The sequence below is a fragment of the Harmonia axyridis genome, chromosome 1 (assembly GCF_914767665.1).
Source record: "Harmonia axyridis chromosome 1, icHarAxyr1.1, whole genome shotgun sequence".
Classification (NCBI taxonomy): domain Eukaryota; kingdom Metazoa; phylum Arthropoda; class Insecta; order Coleoptera; family Coccinellidae; genus Harmonia; species Harmonia axyridis.
Genome location: NC_059501.1, coordinates 39,619,873 through 39,639,004, shown reverse-complemented (window position 1 = coordinate 39,639,004; position 19,132 = coordinate 39,619,873). Strand labels below are relative to the sequence as shown.

At 33.4% G+C, this 19,132-nt stretch overlaps 1 protein-coding gene across 3 annotated transcripts in view; it reads right to left on the bottom strand.

Moving 5' to 3' along the window:
- Positions 1–2,653: 2,653 nt before the first annotated feature.
- The window catches only part of LOC123671364 (zinc finger protein 609), a 141,672-nt gene continuing 125,193 nt past the window's right edge, over positions 2,654–19,132 (bottom strand). For 2 of the 3 annotated variants that reach the window (XM_045605153.1, XM_045605154.1), the window contains 6 exons: positions 7,311–7,437; positions 6,991–7,078; positions 6,539–6,591; positions 5,728–6,480; positions 3,514–5,394; positions 2,654–3,211 (listed from right to left, as the gene is read on the bottom strand). In XM_045605153.1, coding sequence (XP_045461109.1) covers positions 3,147–3,211; positions 3,514–5,394; positions 5,728–6,480; positions 6,539–6,591; positions 6,991–7,078; positions 7,311–7,437 — 2,967 coding nt within the window. In that variant the 3' untranslated portion in view covers positions 2,654–3,146. Of the gene's footprint in view, positions 5,395–5,727; positions 6,481–6,538; positions 6,592–6,990; positions 7,079–7,310; positions 7,438–19,132 lie in introns of all 3 variants that reach the window. The other variant, XM_045605155.1, reaches the window with a different exon arrangement.

The window sequence follows — 19,132 nt, the reverse complement described above, 5'->3', positions numbered from 1 at the left end:
TTTTTCCCGAAAACGTAATTGATCTTCTAATCACCGAAGCTTTGGAGACAGATGAAAACCTTTTAGAAGAGGAGTTACGCTTTCAGCAGGATGGAGATCCGCCGCACTTTGCAGCTCAGGTGAGACAGTACCTGAATGGTAGGTTTCCTGAACGTTGGATAGGCTGAAGGGGTCCAGTGGAGTGGCCTGCGCGATCGCCAGAACCGCTTGATTTTTTTCTGAGGCCACTAGAAATCACAAGTTTATAAAACAAGAGTTGCAGATTCAGACGTCCTTAGAGCACGAATTGTGGCGGAATATTGTGACGGAAAAATAATCTTGAAGAACGATTGTATCGCTGCATGCAATCTAATGGCGAGCACTTTGAGCATTTGGGGTAAATTTTTACTGATACTGTTTGTTAAATATATTTTTCTTTCACTAGAAATTATACAATCAATTAGAACATCTCTATTTCATTTAGTTTCATCGGTACCCTAATTCCATAAAAACACCCTGTAACTTTATCAATATTCACTTTATTAGAACACAAACTGCAAGTTCATACAAATTTGAATACATTTGTGCTACAAAACTACCACTTTTCCTATTAAATTTCCTGATGGGGTTGCAACCCTCTCCAAGGGGTTGCTAATAGAAACAAGTTTTGTCCTAGATCATTTCCCTCTGTCATCAAAAATCGACCTTTCTGAGTGTTTTAACAAATTCTGATTCGCTGTTGAATAATTGAGGGTGGACACTTTTAAATGAGACAACCTGTATACATTAGTCGCAGAGCCTGTACTATACAGGGTGTCTACTTTAAAAAGTCCAAAACTTCAAGGCGAGATTCTACATGTGATTTTCAACAAAAAATGTCATATAACACTCGATCGAAATATTGAAAGTAATTTTTCAATTCAACATTTTGTGTTTTTAAGAGACATCTCAATTTTTTTATAAATTCAATCACTCTCCAGTTATCTTTGTAGCCTTATCAAATAAGATTACATTCTTTAAAAGAACTTGAAATTGACTATAACACAAGAATTTTTTTGTGCCAAAATATTTCTTACAGTGGGCGTGGTAAGCAGATAAAAATAACTTTTCTTAGGTGAACAATATCAATCATATTAAAATTAAAACGAATAATTGTGAACATGTTTACTTTTCAGCAAAAACTACCTCATTTAGTGATGTTTCGAATGACATATCAACTTTTGTACTAGCTGCTTGTTTTTTGTTTTCCACCTCAATATCATGGCAAACTTGATAACAACGGAAAATAAGAAATTATTCAAACCTGATTTTCTTCCATTTTGAAACTCTTAATGATTGAATCAGTTGTTTTCTCTGATTGAACATTGGAGTAACTCCACTTGAACTGTTAATTTATCTGTCAAACGAATCGACTAAATTTTATTAATACATATTATAAGAAAGAAGTTAAGAGAGAACACAAAATGCTGAAAGAACTCACTATGACTAATTGAACAATCAACTCATAGCAAATGTTAAAAATGTCTACCGCTTTGTTCAATTCATTTCACACTGAATGAACGTTTCTGACCCATTTCTGCATAACCCAATTTGATTCTATTTATCAGATCAGCACGAGTTCGAACGCGTATTTGATAAAATTCAACTTTTAATGTGTTCCAGGTATAAAAATCAAAAGGAGTAAGATCAGGGCTCCTTGGTGGCCATCTTACTTGACCGTACCTTCCTATTAATTCATTGTTCTCCAAAATATTCATTCGCCATCTATAGGTTACAGTGACTTTATTACCATACAATATTGTGCAAATGTAATATAGTCACTGTACTATAGGTCACAGCTCAGAGCCATCTGCTATCAAGTTTAGGCTCCCACAAACTAACGCGGCAAATGCGAATATTCGTACCGAATATGAGTCTAGATCCTACTAATTCATTATTATCGATTGAGTGCAAAATTTATAACAAATTTTCTTCAAAAAATTCCAAAGTTTCATTATTGGAAATAATGAATCAAAAGTTGGACATCAATACAAGGAATTAAATAATTTTTTTTGATAAATTTCACATAGAATAAGTTATTCTTGATGTTGAGTTTGCTAGATTCGATGATGAATGCTATGGATCGGGTATAGGAATTTTCTCTTTATTTTTCCATGTATAACTAATTGATTGAATTTATTTTCTTCTCCTTAAAAAAACTAGTTGAGGAATTAAAAAAAAATAGAATAAGCAATATTTCTTATGAAAAAGTAAATGTAAAATTTTGTTAATTCATAATCAATTCTTGTCTTGTGTGTTTAGTGGTGAAGTTGGTAATTGTGTTTTCGGTGAGTGTAGTTTCAAAATAAAAAATTGAAGGAATTTAATATCTTTTGTCTCAAATATGTTCGATATCTTTCAACATGACTTTTTAAGACTATATAAAAAGTTCAGGGCTTGTATAAGGAGCAAGCACCATTTGTTTTCTGTATAAGTGTTGTTGTTGTGTTCTTCCACTACTTCGGGCAAAAACTGTCAATTATATACCTAACGGCGAGAAAATATGTATGGAAATAACAAAATTTTCAGACTACTTCTCATGAGATGTCAAATCCAAAATGAAACTTGTTTTATTTTGAAAAACTTATTTTCTGGGAACTGAAGTGAAAAAGGAAGAAATGACAGTGCTAGTCAATTTACAGTTACAAAGCAAATCAGCTTTTATTTTTAAGATAATATTTACAGAATATTACAAGCTGTACAAATGCATTTCAGTAAAAAAAACAATATTTCAATTGTACAAACATCATTCCAATAAAACTGGAATGAAGTTAAAGATAATAGTAAAAATAGAACATATATTTAAACTTATAGAAATTCAGTTAAAATAAGACCAAATACATTAAAAAATACATATACCTCTCTAACAGGTCAGTTAATATTATATCAGTCTACTACATTTTCTATAAATGATAAATAAAAGACCTCTTTGTCTTTACATTATTTACATAAATAAAATCATTTACAGGAAATAGTTTTGCCGTCAAACGGCACAATATAAATGAAAACAATGTCATAAAGATTCAACACATTGGAGTTACTGTTGTTTCAGTGCATACTAAAGTTTACCAGTCAGAGCTATGGAATGTTTCTCGACACTACAAAGGTTTGTTTGATTTAAATTGATTTCACTTTGTCGGATAAGGGTTGATAACTGTAACAGCTGCAGCTTGTTGACTTGCTATCACAGCAGCTGAAAAAATAATTCAAATTTTAACTTTCTCAAATCAAAAACTTCAGAAAGAAAAAATTCAACACAATATTCTCTATATAAACTCCTGTCTGGCTTGACATTTGATTCTTATTTTCTCCATGACCGAATTGAAAAATTTGGTAACAAAGAACAGTATATTACTCCATTCAAAAATATTCATTAAAACAACAGCAATGTAATGAATATGCAAGTCTGGGTACAAATTCAATTGAGCAACCAAAATCAGAATAATTCCCTTTCCATAATTTGTTCAACATGTAAAATAATGAATCTCTACGCACCTCCATAAGGGGCTGGATACATGGGATAACTAAGGCCTACGTGAGTGTGATGATGAGTATGCACATGTCTTTGTGGAGGTGGAGACCTAGATTCCTTGTTGGCACCAGGTGTTTGTTTTCCTCCTGTTGGAGGTACATTTGTTGGTTGAGTCAAGGGAGATGAAGAGCTCATTTGTGATGGAGGCCCACTAGTGGGACCTCCAGCATTCGCAGAAGGACTAGAACTGGCTGCTGATGTTTTGGGCGTTGGAGATTTAATAGCTCTTTCTTGTAGCTCATGTATTTTATGTGGTGAAAAATATTGCGCGTGATGCTCTAACATATCTAAGGTTTTGGGTGGGGGTTGAGCTCTTGATAAGTCTTCTGGAGCATGATACCTAGGTATTTGGGTATTTAAAAGATAAGGATTGGTACTATATGGCCCCGGAACCATTAGACCTCTATACATGGAATGATTTGGATCGAAATGAAGAGCCCCATAATGAGGTGACTGCATATAATTATGATGTATATAAGCGTATTGAGAAGTTGGAGGAGGTGGAGGGCCCTGAGTTTCCATAGTGGGTTTAACCCCTTCTTGTTTTATATCTTTTTTATCCTTATCCTCTATTTTTGTATCTTTATATTGCTTAACATTGGGACTAGGCGGTGGAACAACACCTTTTCCAGTTGTATTACCCTTGTGGGAATCAACATTTGTTTGACCCTGAGATTGTTGCGGTACTTGGTTTTGCTGTTGTTGGTGCTGTTGCGATTCTTTCCGTCTTTGTTCATAAACATAAAACCTTCTCACATCTTCCTCTCTCTGATTATGATGGGATGTTGGAGGCTGTTGTTGTGATGACCTTGAATACATATAGGGATTCATTTGATTCTTCATTTCAATACTTTCTTTTAATATTTGATGATTTTCGTTTTGGTGTTTATCCTTAATATTTAAATTAGAGTCTTGTTTTGTTTTACCAGGGTTTGGTACTTGAATAGGATTAGGAATGGGTTTGTTTACTGTTTGTTGCTCAATTGGACTAGGAGATTCTTTAACCCTCTCTTCCTTCATCTTCTCTTCTTGAACAATTCCATAATTTGGTTCAACAGGGTATCCTGGATACCCACTCATATATCCGTATGGATAAAAATGTTGTGCAGTATTTCCAGCAGGTTTAGGCTGATAATCGCCACTTTCTTTTTTGATTTCTTTATCTGATGTAGATTTATCACTCTGTTTTTCTGGTTCTTTGGGTTTATTCTGATCTTGTGAAGTTTGCTGTGGTTGAACATTTGGAACCAAGTATTGGGATTGCCCATAAAATGGGTACATTCCATATTGAGATATATGAGAAATTGGTTGACCCGGATCGGGTTTTTTACTAGGGTTTTTATTTTTATCTCCAACTTCTGTATCAATCACAGGGGCACCATCATCAGAGATATCAGAATAGGCAGGACTTCGGACTTCATCTCTCCCACTATGTTCCATTCCAAACATGGGTTGATCAGACTGAGGAGGATGGGGACTGCCAGCAGGAGATTTTCTATTTTTCTTTTTGAAGCTTTGAGGTTTGTTTTGGTTTATTTGAGGTGAATTTTTCTTATCATCAGGCATAAGTGCGGCAGTGGGCTTGACCTTGAAATTTGTAATCTTACAAGCTGGAGAAGGGGGCTGATTCGGATGAGGTGAAAGTTGTGAAGTCATCTGAGAGGGAGTTGTTTGGGTTGAAATTGCCAGCGTTGGGGCAAACTGCGTAGGGGGTATACTACAAACTTGCGTTTGTAACTGATTAGTGAATGATTGAGGCTGTATAGAAGATTCGTTTTGGGGTATGGGCTGCTCCAGTACTGGTACTGGAACATTACGTCCAGAAGAAACAAGGCTTGGAGTACCTGCAAATAAAAATGATACATGTTAATATACAGACAAAATGAATGGTAGGAATGTGCGGTTTTTAATGTAAAATTACTATTTGTATTTTTTGAGTTTCTACAGTTACCAATGATTGTACGTTTTTTCAAATATATGGTGAAAACATTTTTTTGCAGTAAGCAAATAGGAGCACAGAAGCACTCAATATTTATAAGGTGAAAACCTGTATGTATACCCAGTTGTTGAAAGATAATGATAGTGGTCTTCCTTCCTTCAAAAGATATTACAACAAACATTATTACTAGTGGAAGGAAGTGTAAAATTGAAAAATTTTCAAATTCTAAAAAACTCACCAGCAACCTGATTTTTATTGGAAGAAAAAACTCCGACAGGAAACTCTTCTGTACTATTGAAACGAAGAACACCTGGCTTAACAATATTCTTATTCTCCACTGGTGAACTAACATTGGTTGCAGTATTTAAGTCTGATAAGCCCTGAGGAATAGCTGGGGACGGAGGAGTACTCCTTGGTGTTGTAGGTTGACTTGGTACATCCAGGATATTACCCGATTTGAAGATGTAGGCAATTTCATCGTCTCGTTTTTGTGGGGGTATGGGGCTGTCTTGACTTTTCTCGGGGGATTTCACTGGTGTAACAGGGCTAGGGGCTTCAATATTCGATTCATCGTTTTCGGACATTGAAGTAACGTCTTTCGTATCATCATCGTCAGCCGAACCGTGAGCGTGACTTTGGTGATATTTCAAACCGTTGATATGTTTGTATTTTTTTGAACAGTTGGGTTCAGGGCATTCTAGTAATATAGGGGAAGGTGGGGGAGATGAACAGGTTGTTGTTGTGGTGGTAGTAGGAACTATCACTGGGGGTGGAACAGGGGGAGGAATAATAACTTTGGATTTTTTCGATTCCTTTTGATTTGGAGTTTCGTCTTCTGTTCTACTTTTTCGCTTGTTGCACGGTTCTCCTCTTGGGGATACGAAGGGTGTGGGTGAAGAAGGTGCTGTGGATGATCCTGACCCATTGGCGGCGCCTCTACGTCCCTTGATGCCTCCGTTTCGTAATTTACTATTTACTGATGATCTAGTTTCTGCAAGAAATAGTTACATATAGATTTTCCACAAAAACAACAAAATCGAGTTTTTTACCTCTGCCTTTTGGGGTCCGGTTATCTAGATCACTAGTAGGAGAATCACAAAACCTGAAAAAAAAAATTCAGTTTAGAATTTCCTACAAAATTCGACAACGTAACATTATAAATATGAATACAAGGTATGCCACTTATTTTTTTAAATTTTAGTCGACCGCAGCACAGAATATATCTCTATTGGTAGACTTGAATATGTGACGTCATGCTGTGAGAATGAAACATATTACATTTTCTCTCTAAAATGCTCAATAACATAACTTGTATTTCTTAGATTATGCTACAAAGTAACCTATAGTTTTTTTCGGAACGACTTTAAACACCAAAATAGTTTAAAGTTAGGACAACACTAAAGTCTAAAAAAAAAGTGTAAAACTTGGTGTCAAGCCATTTGTTCAAATGGCTTAAGCGTGTGAACCGCTTTCAGTAATAATAATTGTAATGTGAACTAACCTTGGCGGGGCCCAATCATGTCTGGTACAATCGAGTAGAGTACCTACATATGTTTTTCCTCTCCAAGTAACATTCACTACCAGCACTCCTGTAAAAAATTGAACTATCAATAATGAAAATGAATAAATACCATGATATGTAATTAATAAATAAAAATCGAGAAATTTAATGAATCGATCATTTTCTGGTCTCAAAAATGGAGGTCAAATTTTTATATTTCGTACACTAAAATTCAAACATTCTTGGAAAAAAAACAAGTTAGATTTATTACACTTTTTGAATTCGAAATACATAATGGAGAAGTTATGAAGTATTCATACCTGATTCCGTTTCGTGCCAAACAATACCCTCTAAAGTGACACTCGTACCAGGTTCACATGGACCGAGACAGTCTGGTTCTGTGATGGTTCCAATACTGGTTCCAATACAAACATCAGAAGTTTCCACCTGGAATGAGAAAAAATTTATTTTATAAATAAAATTGATTTATTCTTATTGAAAAACCACATTTTCTAGCGTAAAATAAAAATAGCATTTCTAGTTTATAAGCAAGAGATCCGTAAACGATTAGTAAACGAAAGTTTCAAAGCAAACTATGAGATTATCGTTCAACCTTTTCAATAGAAATATATGATTAATTTATAAATTTAATATTAGGTTACATTGAAAACTTTGTGAGTTTCGAAATATGCAATTTCGTTATGAGAAATTTATTACTGGTAATTAAACTTGACGATTTCAAGCATTGACGGCAATAATAAATTCGACAAAATACACATTGTGGATAATTATATGTTGGCGAAACTGTTCAGCCATTAGTCAGTCTGCCAACTCTCGAGTGCCAAGTCGTATAAAGTACCTAATTGTAGCAATGTAAATATTTGAATTTGCTCGATTTTCACTACAAGGTAGTTTATATTTCCGATAAATAATGATGTATGTTGCATATTGAACAAACGTTTGAACGTTGTAGACACATATAGAATTGAATGAAAAAATTGAAAACAATGGTTTATGGAAAATATGGTCAATTTCGTCGTGGTTTGAACAAAATAACTAAATCCTAAAAGCCAATGAATTAAAATTCTACTCTTTCATACAAACAGATTGCAATAGAAGTCGCAACATAATTTCGAACCTTGATCTATTATAATTATTATTTTACCAAATTCCTAGGAATATCATTTTGTATATTAGTGCATGAAAGAAGCAGAACCATCACTTAAATGCTACTTATGTTTTCATTTCATGATCGGTTTATTGGTTAACTAAAGTTTATTTGGATGAGGCCTTACTTGTAGAAGATTTTCTCTATTTTAGTATCGTAATGAGTTCATTGCAGTACTAAAAACCGAGCTGTAATGAATTCATTACAGCATTGTTTTCAGTTATATTTTTCGTTTTGGGCTTGTCTACACTGACTTCCGATCCTATCAAATTTCAACAGATGTCTATTGTCAATATAATATAATTTGGATATAGTGAAATGATTTGCAACATTATTCGCAATTTTTTTAAAACTGGTAGTGATAAATCGATTTCGTCAGACATAATTCACGAATTTAATGCGTAATTATGAATTATTTCAAAATTCGAAACGTACGGTAATCTGTCAATTTTCGTAACAGTCACTGCTAAGATACAATACAAAAGTCACTAGAACGTATAAACTGAATATTTCATTGAATTTCGACAATATTTCACAAAACTTGAATTAAATAAAGAAAATATCGTCTGATACTCCTTGCAGAAGGCAATTCCAACACTCATGCGTTCGAAAACTCGTTCATTCGTCGCTCGTTTTCGAATTTCGCATTCGTGTTGAAATACAAGCCCATTCTGCAACTTGTTTCGAAATGTACTATTAAAAAATTGGATGAATACATATTCTGAGTTTTATTGAACAATTTACAATAATATTGGTTGAATATCGTCAAAAATAAAACAAGGACGAGAGTTCAAAATTTAAAAACGCATTGAAATCGATATCCAGTGCGGAAATTTAAATGTTAGGTGCACAATGTAATAGGAAAATTCGATTGAAAACCACATAAAACCGATTTGAAATTGCACCGTAATGTTACTGTAAATTGAAACGGAAGTCATTTGATCGGTTCAACGACTGAGAGAAAAATCCCAATAAAGCAATTCTGCATACATTTAACAAATCAATTGATAAATTATTGTCGACTTGAATTATCATAAATATCCATGTCGAAATTCTAAACAGGACGTCGTTATGTATTAATTATAGCTCGGTCGGTTATTGCGATTTATGCAAGCGGCAGTACGAGTTTATGACGAGCGAGATGGAAGATTGCATAACAATATAATAATGGCATCGAGGATGAATTCAGCAGAGGAAACAAATCATTTTAGGGTTGAAAATGAATAAATCATTGTAAATTTTATTTAATGGTTTAGTGTTTCCTTTCAACTCATGAAACATCTCGAATGATTTGAAGTAAATCTAACCAGATCTTTTTTCTTCTTGGGGGAGAGGATGTGATCGAAAACATTTTTTTGACGACAAAGTTTACTCATAGCTGCGATGTGAGAAAGAAAGGTTTGAAATAACGAAGTTCGAACCAGAAATTACGCGAAATAATAGCATTTTTTGATTATCGATTCGATTGTTGTTACCTTATTCAGGGTGTTCCTAAATTGGAGGTACGAAGAAAAATGAGAGATTCATTGAATGATTTTAAGAATAAAAAGTCCCATACATGAACTCGTAAACGGTTTGTTCTCGAGGTACCAGGTTGTTTCTTGTACTACTACTTTTTTGTGATGCTTATAAAAGTTTATTAATCTTCTCTACAATTTGGGTGAATAAATACCAAAACTTATAATTTCATTCATCACAGCTTATTTCTTTCTCGAAATTGGTAAGAGATATGACAAGAAAACAAAAGTGTAGTACTGGTCTCGAGATTCTTTTTACATTATTTCTAACTTCCAGTGGTTCACCAAAAATAAGTTCTAGTGGAAAGAAGCAGGCAATCTTCCAGAAAAAATATCATCCCATAGATTTGCATTCAAATTAGCATATCACATGATGAAAACTTTAAATTGGAATATCTATGCCAAATTTGAGTCAAATAATCTGTCATTTTCGTTTGTACCTCCAATTTTGGAACACCCAGTATGGTCAATTCAAAACTGATGACTTCACAAATAAATTGCAATTCGAACGAAAAACATTAAATTCTAAAACACAATTTTTCGATGCAAATAAATCAATTCATTGCTTTGATAACTACATTATTAAAATTTTGTGGCGGAAATGATACAAAAAACACGAGAAAAACCGAGAACAACGGGTTAGTGTATACGATGACGAATGCAAAAATCACACATGGCAAAACAAAGAGCGACACCGACAAAGCGGGTAGATAAAGGAAAATGATAAATCTCGGACATGCTCGTATTGCAATGAAAGAAATCATCTTGAAAGCGATAATAAACTCACAAACCTCAATGAATTCCATATAACAATGTTATATAAAAAGTCTTGTCCAAGGCTGAAAATGCGTTTTTTCTAAAATTGAAAATAAAGACTTCAAAACGTATTTTGAATTCTCACATGTGGTAGAAAACACGGTAAATCAAGAGGAACGCTTGAGATTGATTTACTTAACCTGAAAAATGGTGAGATTTCAAAAAAGGTGAGGATACAGGAGTAGTTGAACTTTGCAGATCACGAGAAAGCCACGTGGTATAAACCCCTCTCAAGCAATGGCATTATGCTGAATATACTTCCATTTCCGCTATTCCATACGAATATTTATACGATAATTCGGAAATCCGTATCACAACGAATCGAGATACAGAATCATGCAAATATATGTCATAATTCTAGCGTAGAAAAATCGCCATCCCCTATTTCGCCTCCGAAATCGAATAACCTACTCCACCTCAATTTTTCAGGCGTTGGAATCTAAATTGAATGAAAATCATACCGGTGCATAAAATCGGACAAATTTCCTAACGCATTAGGTATACACGGCGTTGCCATAAATCAAATCAAGGGGGTGTTAGGGGAGTGGGTGGGGTATTAAACGTAGCGAACGCGTGTCTGCGAACCCCCCGATTTATGCGCGTGGTTTTGTGAATCCGGGGGCCGCCCTCAGACCGCAGTATCGATTTCGTCCTCTTTTCGTACGCAGACTCCGCTCGGCCCCCCCTTCACCGCCGTGCCATCCTCGCCCTTCTAGGATCATCTGACACGACAGCTTCCGGTGAACATATGGACCCCGATATGGGCATCCGGTCCGGGGTAGAAGGCGAACTAGATGTACGATTTATTTTGTCGACGTTTGTGGGACCGTTGATGATAGCCTTTACTGATTGATTAATTGGTGTACCAAATGGTCCATTAAACGAGAAGGGCGGAATTGAAATTTACAATTCGATGTGAAAATAAATTGTTATACCGGTCGCATTAAGTCTGAATGGTTATTTTTTATAACCTACAGAAGTGTTTCTCTATTTCAGTATCGTAATGAGTTCATTACAGTACTAAAAACAGTGCTGTAATGAACACATTACAGCATTGTTTCCAGTTACATTTTTCGTTTGGTGGTTGTCTACGCTGACTTTCGATCCTATCAAATTTCAACACACGTCAAATTGTCAATATATTATAATTTGGATGAAGTGAAATGATTTGGAACATTATTCGCAATTTCTCTTAATTCTGGTGGTGTTAAATCGATACCGTCAGACCTTATTCACGAATTTAATGCTTAATTATAAATTATTTCGAGATTCGAAACGTACGATTTAAATTCCGTAATGTCAATTTTCGTAACAGTCACACCAACTGCCAAGATACAATACAAAAGTCACTAGGACGTATAACCTGAATTTTTCAGTGAATTTCGACAATATTTCACAAAACTCGACTGAAATAGAGACAATATCGTCTAATACACGTGCGTTCGAAAACGAGCGACGAAGGAACGAGTTTTCGCATCGTGTTGGAATAGGAGCCCATTCTGCAATTTGTTTTAGAATATATTATTGTTGAATGAATCCTCATCCGTTTAGTACATTCGCTGTGGGTTCAACAAAACTAGATAATGATGATTGTCGTAATTTATTCACCATATATTTCAAACTATAGACACCGGCAAAATTAGGGTAACGGACAAAATCTCAACGAAGTTTGTAGTTCATTTTCTCCTGATCCTTGAATATAGCTATTATTTTTTTGAATTATAGCTTGATTCCTTGGGAACATAAGTATTCAGATGCCTTCCTCAGTTACTTCGTTTTTTGTTATATACAGAGGTGAAAAAAAATAATGTAAAGTAAGCTTTTATTCAGAACACCCTGTGGAGCGAATCGTTGACAGATGAAAATATTTACACTCAGATGTTGGATCTTTTACTTTAAGCATTTTCTTTTTTTTTAGTAAATACGATATTTCAATTTTGAGAGACATTACAGTATTTGAAATGGTTTCAGTACACTGAAAAAAACGTGTTTGTTGTATTAAAAAAATGGTAATCATCAACTTGATATTCATTGATACAATGTCATCAATCACATGACTTTGTTGTTGAATGTTAGTTGTTTCGATGAAATATTCATTGGATTGAAGAACATTGAATAAACAATAATAAACAATTGACACAAAATACAACTGATCGAATAATGAACCAAACATTGTAATAATGAACATTGCATTGGTTTAAAAATAACCTTTTTTTTAGAAATCATTAAACTACGCAAAAAAATGAAAATTATATCAACTCACATAATGTGCTATGTGAATAATTCATTAGTCTTTGAAATCAATATAAGGCGCTATTGAAGTAGGTAAAATTTTCAGAAATTTTTCATCCAATCTGATCAACGTGAACAATGTATCAGATGTCGAAACTATGTTTTGGATGAGCTTTTATATTGCCTCACACATGTGAAATAGTCGATCATTTCATGAATGATAGGTGCAAAATTCTCTTCAAACTGAACAGTTATTATAATTTTTTGAAGAACCAAATTAATTAAAAAACTAAAAATAAAATTGCCTATGTTTGAATAGAGTCGCCAATTCGACTTGAGTTGCGTTGCGTTACCCTATAATCCGAACGGCCCAATTGGTAAAATGATATGTATGTATAATCTGAACAACCCGAACTCTGCAATCCGAACGGAAGAATGAAATGCAAAAGATTTGATTCCTTTGAGAGTATCAGGAGAAGGACTAGATCAAGGTTTTGATTCAGTTGAATTAGCAAACAGAGTAAATCGTACTATGATCCAATAGATGAAACATAAAATCAAAAATTGCCACGAAGTGATGACGAAAAAACCCAGAGTTTTAGGCACATGATGAGATAATTGCTGATGGCACTGAGGAAAATGATAGCTCTGACAACGAAGAAGAACCTGTTCAGAAAGTGTTCACTAAAGAGGCGATTATTTCATTCTTCGATGGGCAGAAATAGATATTTTTATATAAAGTACAGCATTTTTTATGAAAATGAGTTTGCACGCTCTAAAATGATTTTATAATCCGAACGACCGACGTTCGGATTATAGATATCATTCAATATGATTCCTATAATCCGAATGATTTGATAAACCGAACGGGTCCTGCCAACTTTCTGTTCGGATTACCCATACATTACCGTACGTGCACGCGCATCGGAAAATATAAGACCATTACGTCATCGTTGTTAATTAGTATTCCTCTGTCGGCTCCACGGACAAACAACCTGAATAATTGAAACTCCAACACACGGTCTATTCCGATAGCGCAACGGTGCATCGCCCACGGCCGTCGGACGCAGTCCCCCAGGTATATCATTCGGAACGTAAATATGCCTCGTCCCTACGTACATTTATGTTTACGGATCGGGCAGCTGCATTCACCCCTTCATCCCCTTGATTAGTGGGGTAAATGCGTGTATGAAACATGAAAATAAACAAAGGGTAGACAACTGATGATTTTTCCGTACCGAATGAAGAATAAAAAGAGGGTTTGATTTTTTAAAGTGCGCATTTGATTTCATATTATGAGCTTGTTGAAAGATCGATTAACAAATCTGTAACACTTAATTTAGTACCTCTCCGGTCCTCCAAAGTGTCAAGAGTTCATTCAACTTAATTCTTAGGGTGTATATTACCAATGCAAGGGTCTGTTTTTTTCTGATGCTAGACCAATTCTTAATATTTGGGAAATTGAATGATTTATTTTGAAGAATTAGATGAATAATTTGAGCATTTATGTAAATGATTTTGACGTCGGTATTGGATTCTACCGACGACAAAATTACTTGCCCAACTCTCCATAATAATACACTCAATTCCCCAAGAATTAAGATCCAAACATTGAAAATTTTCGATATATTTATATAAAATCAGACAGATTGAATAAAAACGTAGATGGTACAATTGTTTATGACAATGCCTCGTATACAGAACTGTAAAAAATATAGCACGTTTATATAAACTTGTAAATTGTAATAATAGTAATATAAAACAAGTTGCAGAATGGGCTCCTATTCCTATTCGAACCCATAAGTGTTGGAATTGCCTTCTGGAACGATTACTTTGTTTCAATCAAGTTTTGTGAAATATTTTCGAAATTCAATGAAAAATTCCTATTATCCATTCTAGTGACTTTTGTATTGTATCTTGACAATTGGTGTGACTTACGAAAATTGACAGATTACGGAATTTGAAATAATAAATAATTACGCATTAAATTCGTGAATTATGTCTGACGAATTCGATTCGACACCACGAGAATCGAGAGAAATTGCGAATGAAGTTGCAAATCATTTCACTCTATCCAAATTATATTATTTTGACAATTGACGTGTGTCGAAATTTGATAGAATCGAAAATCAGTGTGGACAACCACAAAACGAAAAATATAACTGAAAACAATGTTGTAATGAGTTTATTATAGCACTGTTTTTAGTAGGTACTGCAATAAATTCATTACGATAAAGAAATAGAGAAAAATAAGTAAATGCCAACGTTTCTTTCACAGTTACTCTATGAAATTTTCATTGAAATTTATTTTGATAACTTTTGTAATAACGGTTGCCCCTCTTAATGTATTAACCTGTTAATCTCAAAAACTGGTCATTGGATATTCAAGATTAATTATAGTTAATAGTGTACTCGAATTAAGTGAAACTAAGAACGAGTATCTGATGGCAAAAAATTGGAAAATTCCACGTAACTGAACTTATTTCATTTTGAATGTTTGACTGACCCCGTATCTAACAATAATTTTCATTAAAAACCAGTCTTAAATTATTACCTTATGGGTGAGCAATATTTGTGGTCCTTTGAAAATATAATTTGATTGAATTTCATCACGGTGAACGGATATTAATTTTTTATTAGACGCATAATCGTTGCCATGGAAAAACTGTCAATCGTCAAACGTAAACATAGAAGGAATGAAAAAAATTCTAAAATTTTGGAAAAAAATTCCGAACAAGGCAGCAGAAAACATTTTTAATTACCATTAGTTGGTTGACTATTTGAAACAGGAGTCGAAAGGTCATATTATCCAAAAAAAAAGTTCAAAGTTTTGATAAGAGAAAAATATATCTTCAAAAATGATATTTCAAGAATGCTTACGGACATACCTTTTGAGTGTGGTTTTTATTTACAGAAAATTGCATTTGAATAGGAATCCATGTTGGTTGTAGGCATTCTAGCATTCACGGGGTCCTTTTAAAATTGCCAATTCCATATTATTTCGATTGAAAATGTTGAAAGTGTTCATAATAGGTTAAAATTTCGTTTATTAAACTTATTGAAGTCATAAAAATTATTCCTCTGTTTATGCTGTTAGAGATTCATCTGAAATTTTAGCTATGAAGGTTTACAAGGAGAAAATTATAAAGTTTTTCTGAGATTTATTTCGAATGTTGAGGTAAGATAACCCAGCATTCATTTTGATAACAGAAAAATCGAACCTTCACATTTATTATAATTGTATTCTCTTTGATTTCTAAAGAAATTCTTTATAAAAAAACCGGTCTGTTCGGGGAACGACCGCTCAAAAATAGAAAGGTCGTGGCCGTATCGAAACGTGACACAAACAAACAGAGCGTAATCTGCAGAGAGCGATAACAGTTCAAACAGTAATTACGCGAGGGGGGTATACGGTGTGTTGTTCGCTATATTGTTCGAATGATCCCTCAACTTTGGTCGAGCTTCGAACCATCTGCGACCCCAATCTATTCCCCTCTAACAGACCCGCAAAACTGAATATAAGCCCGTTCAAACATTAATCAATCGTTCCAGAATGATAGATATATCGTTGTTTGATGCTAGAACTGAAGCAGGCTTTTACTTTGTGGGACGCTTGCACCTTTCCACAAGCCATTCACTTATAGCCAAATGATTATTGACTTCATGTAAATAGAACATTCTATATAATTGATTGTCCTATGTCCAATATCGCACTTAATTTGTATAAATGAGCAATTAGGAAGGACGGTAATGAAACGATATGGAGGAATGGAAATTGAATCAGAGGAACATCCACTATCAAAAAATTTTGATATTGGATATTTATTATTTTGTGAGAGGAATGTATGAATTCTGATATGAATCATTTTCTAGGATAGTTCAGTAATATCTTCAATGAAATGTAGATATTTCAATATATGTATTCGATAATGGAATTCATATGAATTCACAAATTCATTCTAAACTCTTTAGTTAATGTTTTGAAATGATCAACGAATCGAATGCAAAAATCTGACAATGTAACACTAGCTTAGAAATTTCTCAAGAATTCATAACTCTGGAAGTAAAAAAGACAGCAGTGTATCTAGTATCAAAGTAGCAATACAAATTTATTAAAAATATTCAACCAAAATCAATCAGCCAGCCTACCAGTATTTTCCTTCGAAATTACAAAAGACTTCAATTTGAAGGCTAAAAACCAATGAATCGAATAAGAAGAAATTTATTTGTAAAAAACAATAAAATGAAAAAACAATCAACTGAAGAATTATTATAATGCCATGAGGATACTTGATGCATTGTCTGAATTTCAGCACAATTTCAACATTTAAATAGATTTGTTGATGAATGAATAATTACAAACTAGTATCCTTGTCAGAACGGCTTTAAAAATTAATAAAGATAACATGGAAAAAGCCGAACCACATTTCAGAATTAGCACAAAACTATAGAGTTTGATGTAGACCATAACTCAAAAGGTAATTGGAAAAATTCAGTTGAAACGTATAAGTATCAATTCATAATTATATCGGGTGTCCCAAGGTGAGTGGCCTATTAGATTATTATGGAAACTATTGATGGTAAAGATTTCAAATTTTGTGGATAGATATTTGGCCATGTAAGGTATATTTTTAAAATAATTTCACATTTCCAGTGTTGCCGGATGTACGACAATTTGGCAACAACTTTGTTGTTTTAAATGGGACACCGGTATTTCTATTTTTTTATGATACTCCATAAAATATTAAATCTATTTACTCGTACTTTTCCATTCCTATCTTTAACGGTTTTTGAGTTATTAATTATTTTTACAAATTTTAGATCAAATTGGCGTATTACGAAAATGACTCTAGTTCGCTCAATATTTGAGATTTAAGTCAGAAATTTTGCAAGTCGTTAGATATTGATCTGATCTGTGTCACTGCTTTTGAATTATGGTTGTCAATAATACAGGATGGACCAAAAAAAATCATCATTTGCCAAGTTACAAAATTGTAAAAAAGTCTATTTTTTCAAATTAGACACCTAGTATATTTTTCAAATTTTGGAATCAGTAGAACACACTCTACAATTTTTCTATTCACGTCCCTATACCTATCTCAACTGGATTCCGAGTTATATGCGTTATATGTGTATATCTTTCTTGAGCCATTATTTATAGAAAAACCTCGGAACAAAACACCTGTTAGGCAATAATTGTTTATTTTGACATTTATGAATTGAACTGATTCATTGATATATCGATCCATGAACGACAAGAGAAAATAACAATGCAAAAGAAATTAACGCTTATTGAATCAATGTGAAATCTAATAAACGCATATAACTCGGAAACCAGTTGAGATAGGTATAGGGACGTGAATAGAAAAATTGTAGAGTGTGTTGTACTGGTTCCAAAAATTGAAAAATATACTAGGTGTCTAATTTGAAAAAATAGACTTTTTTAAAATTTTGTAACTTGGCAAATGATTATTTTTTTTGGTCCGTCCTGTATTATTGACAACCATAATTCAAAAGCAGTGACACAGATCAGATCAATATCTAACGACTTGCAAAATTTTTGACTTAAATCTCAAATATTGAGCGAACTAGAGTCATTTTTGTAATACGCCAATTTGATTTAAAATTTCGAAAAATAATTAATAACTCAAAAACCGTTAAAGATAGCTATGGAAAAGTAAGAGTGAATAGATTTAATATTTTATGGAGTATCATAAAAAAAATAGAAATACCGGATTTCCCTTTTAAAATAACAAAGTTGTTGCCAAATTGTCGTACATCCGGCAACACTGGAAATGTGAAATTATTTTAAAAATGTACCTTACATGGCCAAATATCTATCCACAAAATTTGAAATCTTTACCATCAATAGTTTCCATAATAATCTAATAGGCCACTTACCTTGGGACACCCGATATATTTTGGTTATAAGTTCATAAATATGATATATGTATCTGTCCAAACCAGTTTAGACTATTCAAATGAGAATCTTATATATGTAGGTATAGGTAAATATCACCAAGTATATTTTATATAAAATTCTTATTGTTTTTTTTCTCAAGTTAAGATAACGAAATGTATTAAAACTCCATTTTGGTTTATAATTTGCAATATCCACCTTTGGTATTGTATTGTCCATAGGGTAATAAACATAGATAGAGGGAGTATACGCAATTTTACATGTTCCGAACATGGTAAGATTACGTTGTCGGATTGTGATATATTTTCAAATTCAAAATTTTACTATATCGTTATGAATGTATATTATATTGAATTTATTTGAGTGTTTTCCGATTGAATATTTAAAATATGAATATTTGGAATCCGATATTTTTCCTAATTGTTAAATTTATAATAAGGAGAATATTTATTATGTTCTGTATCTACCTGCTGAAATCCAAGGTTTGGC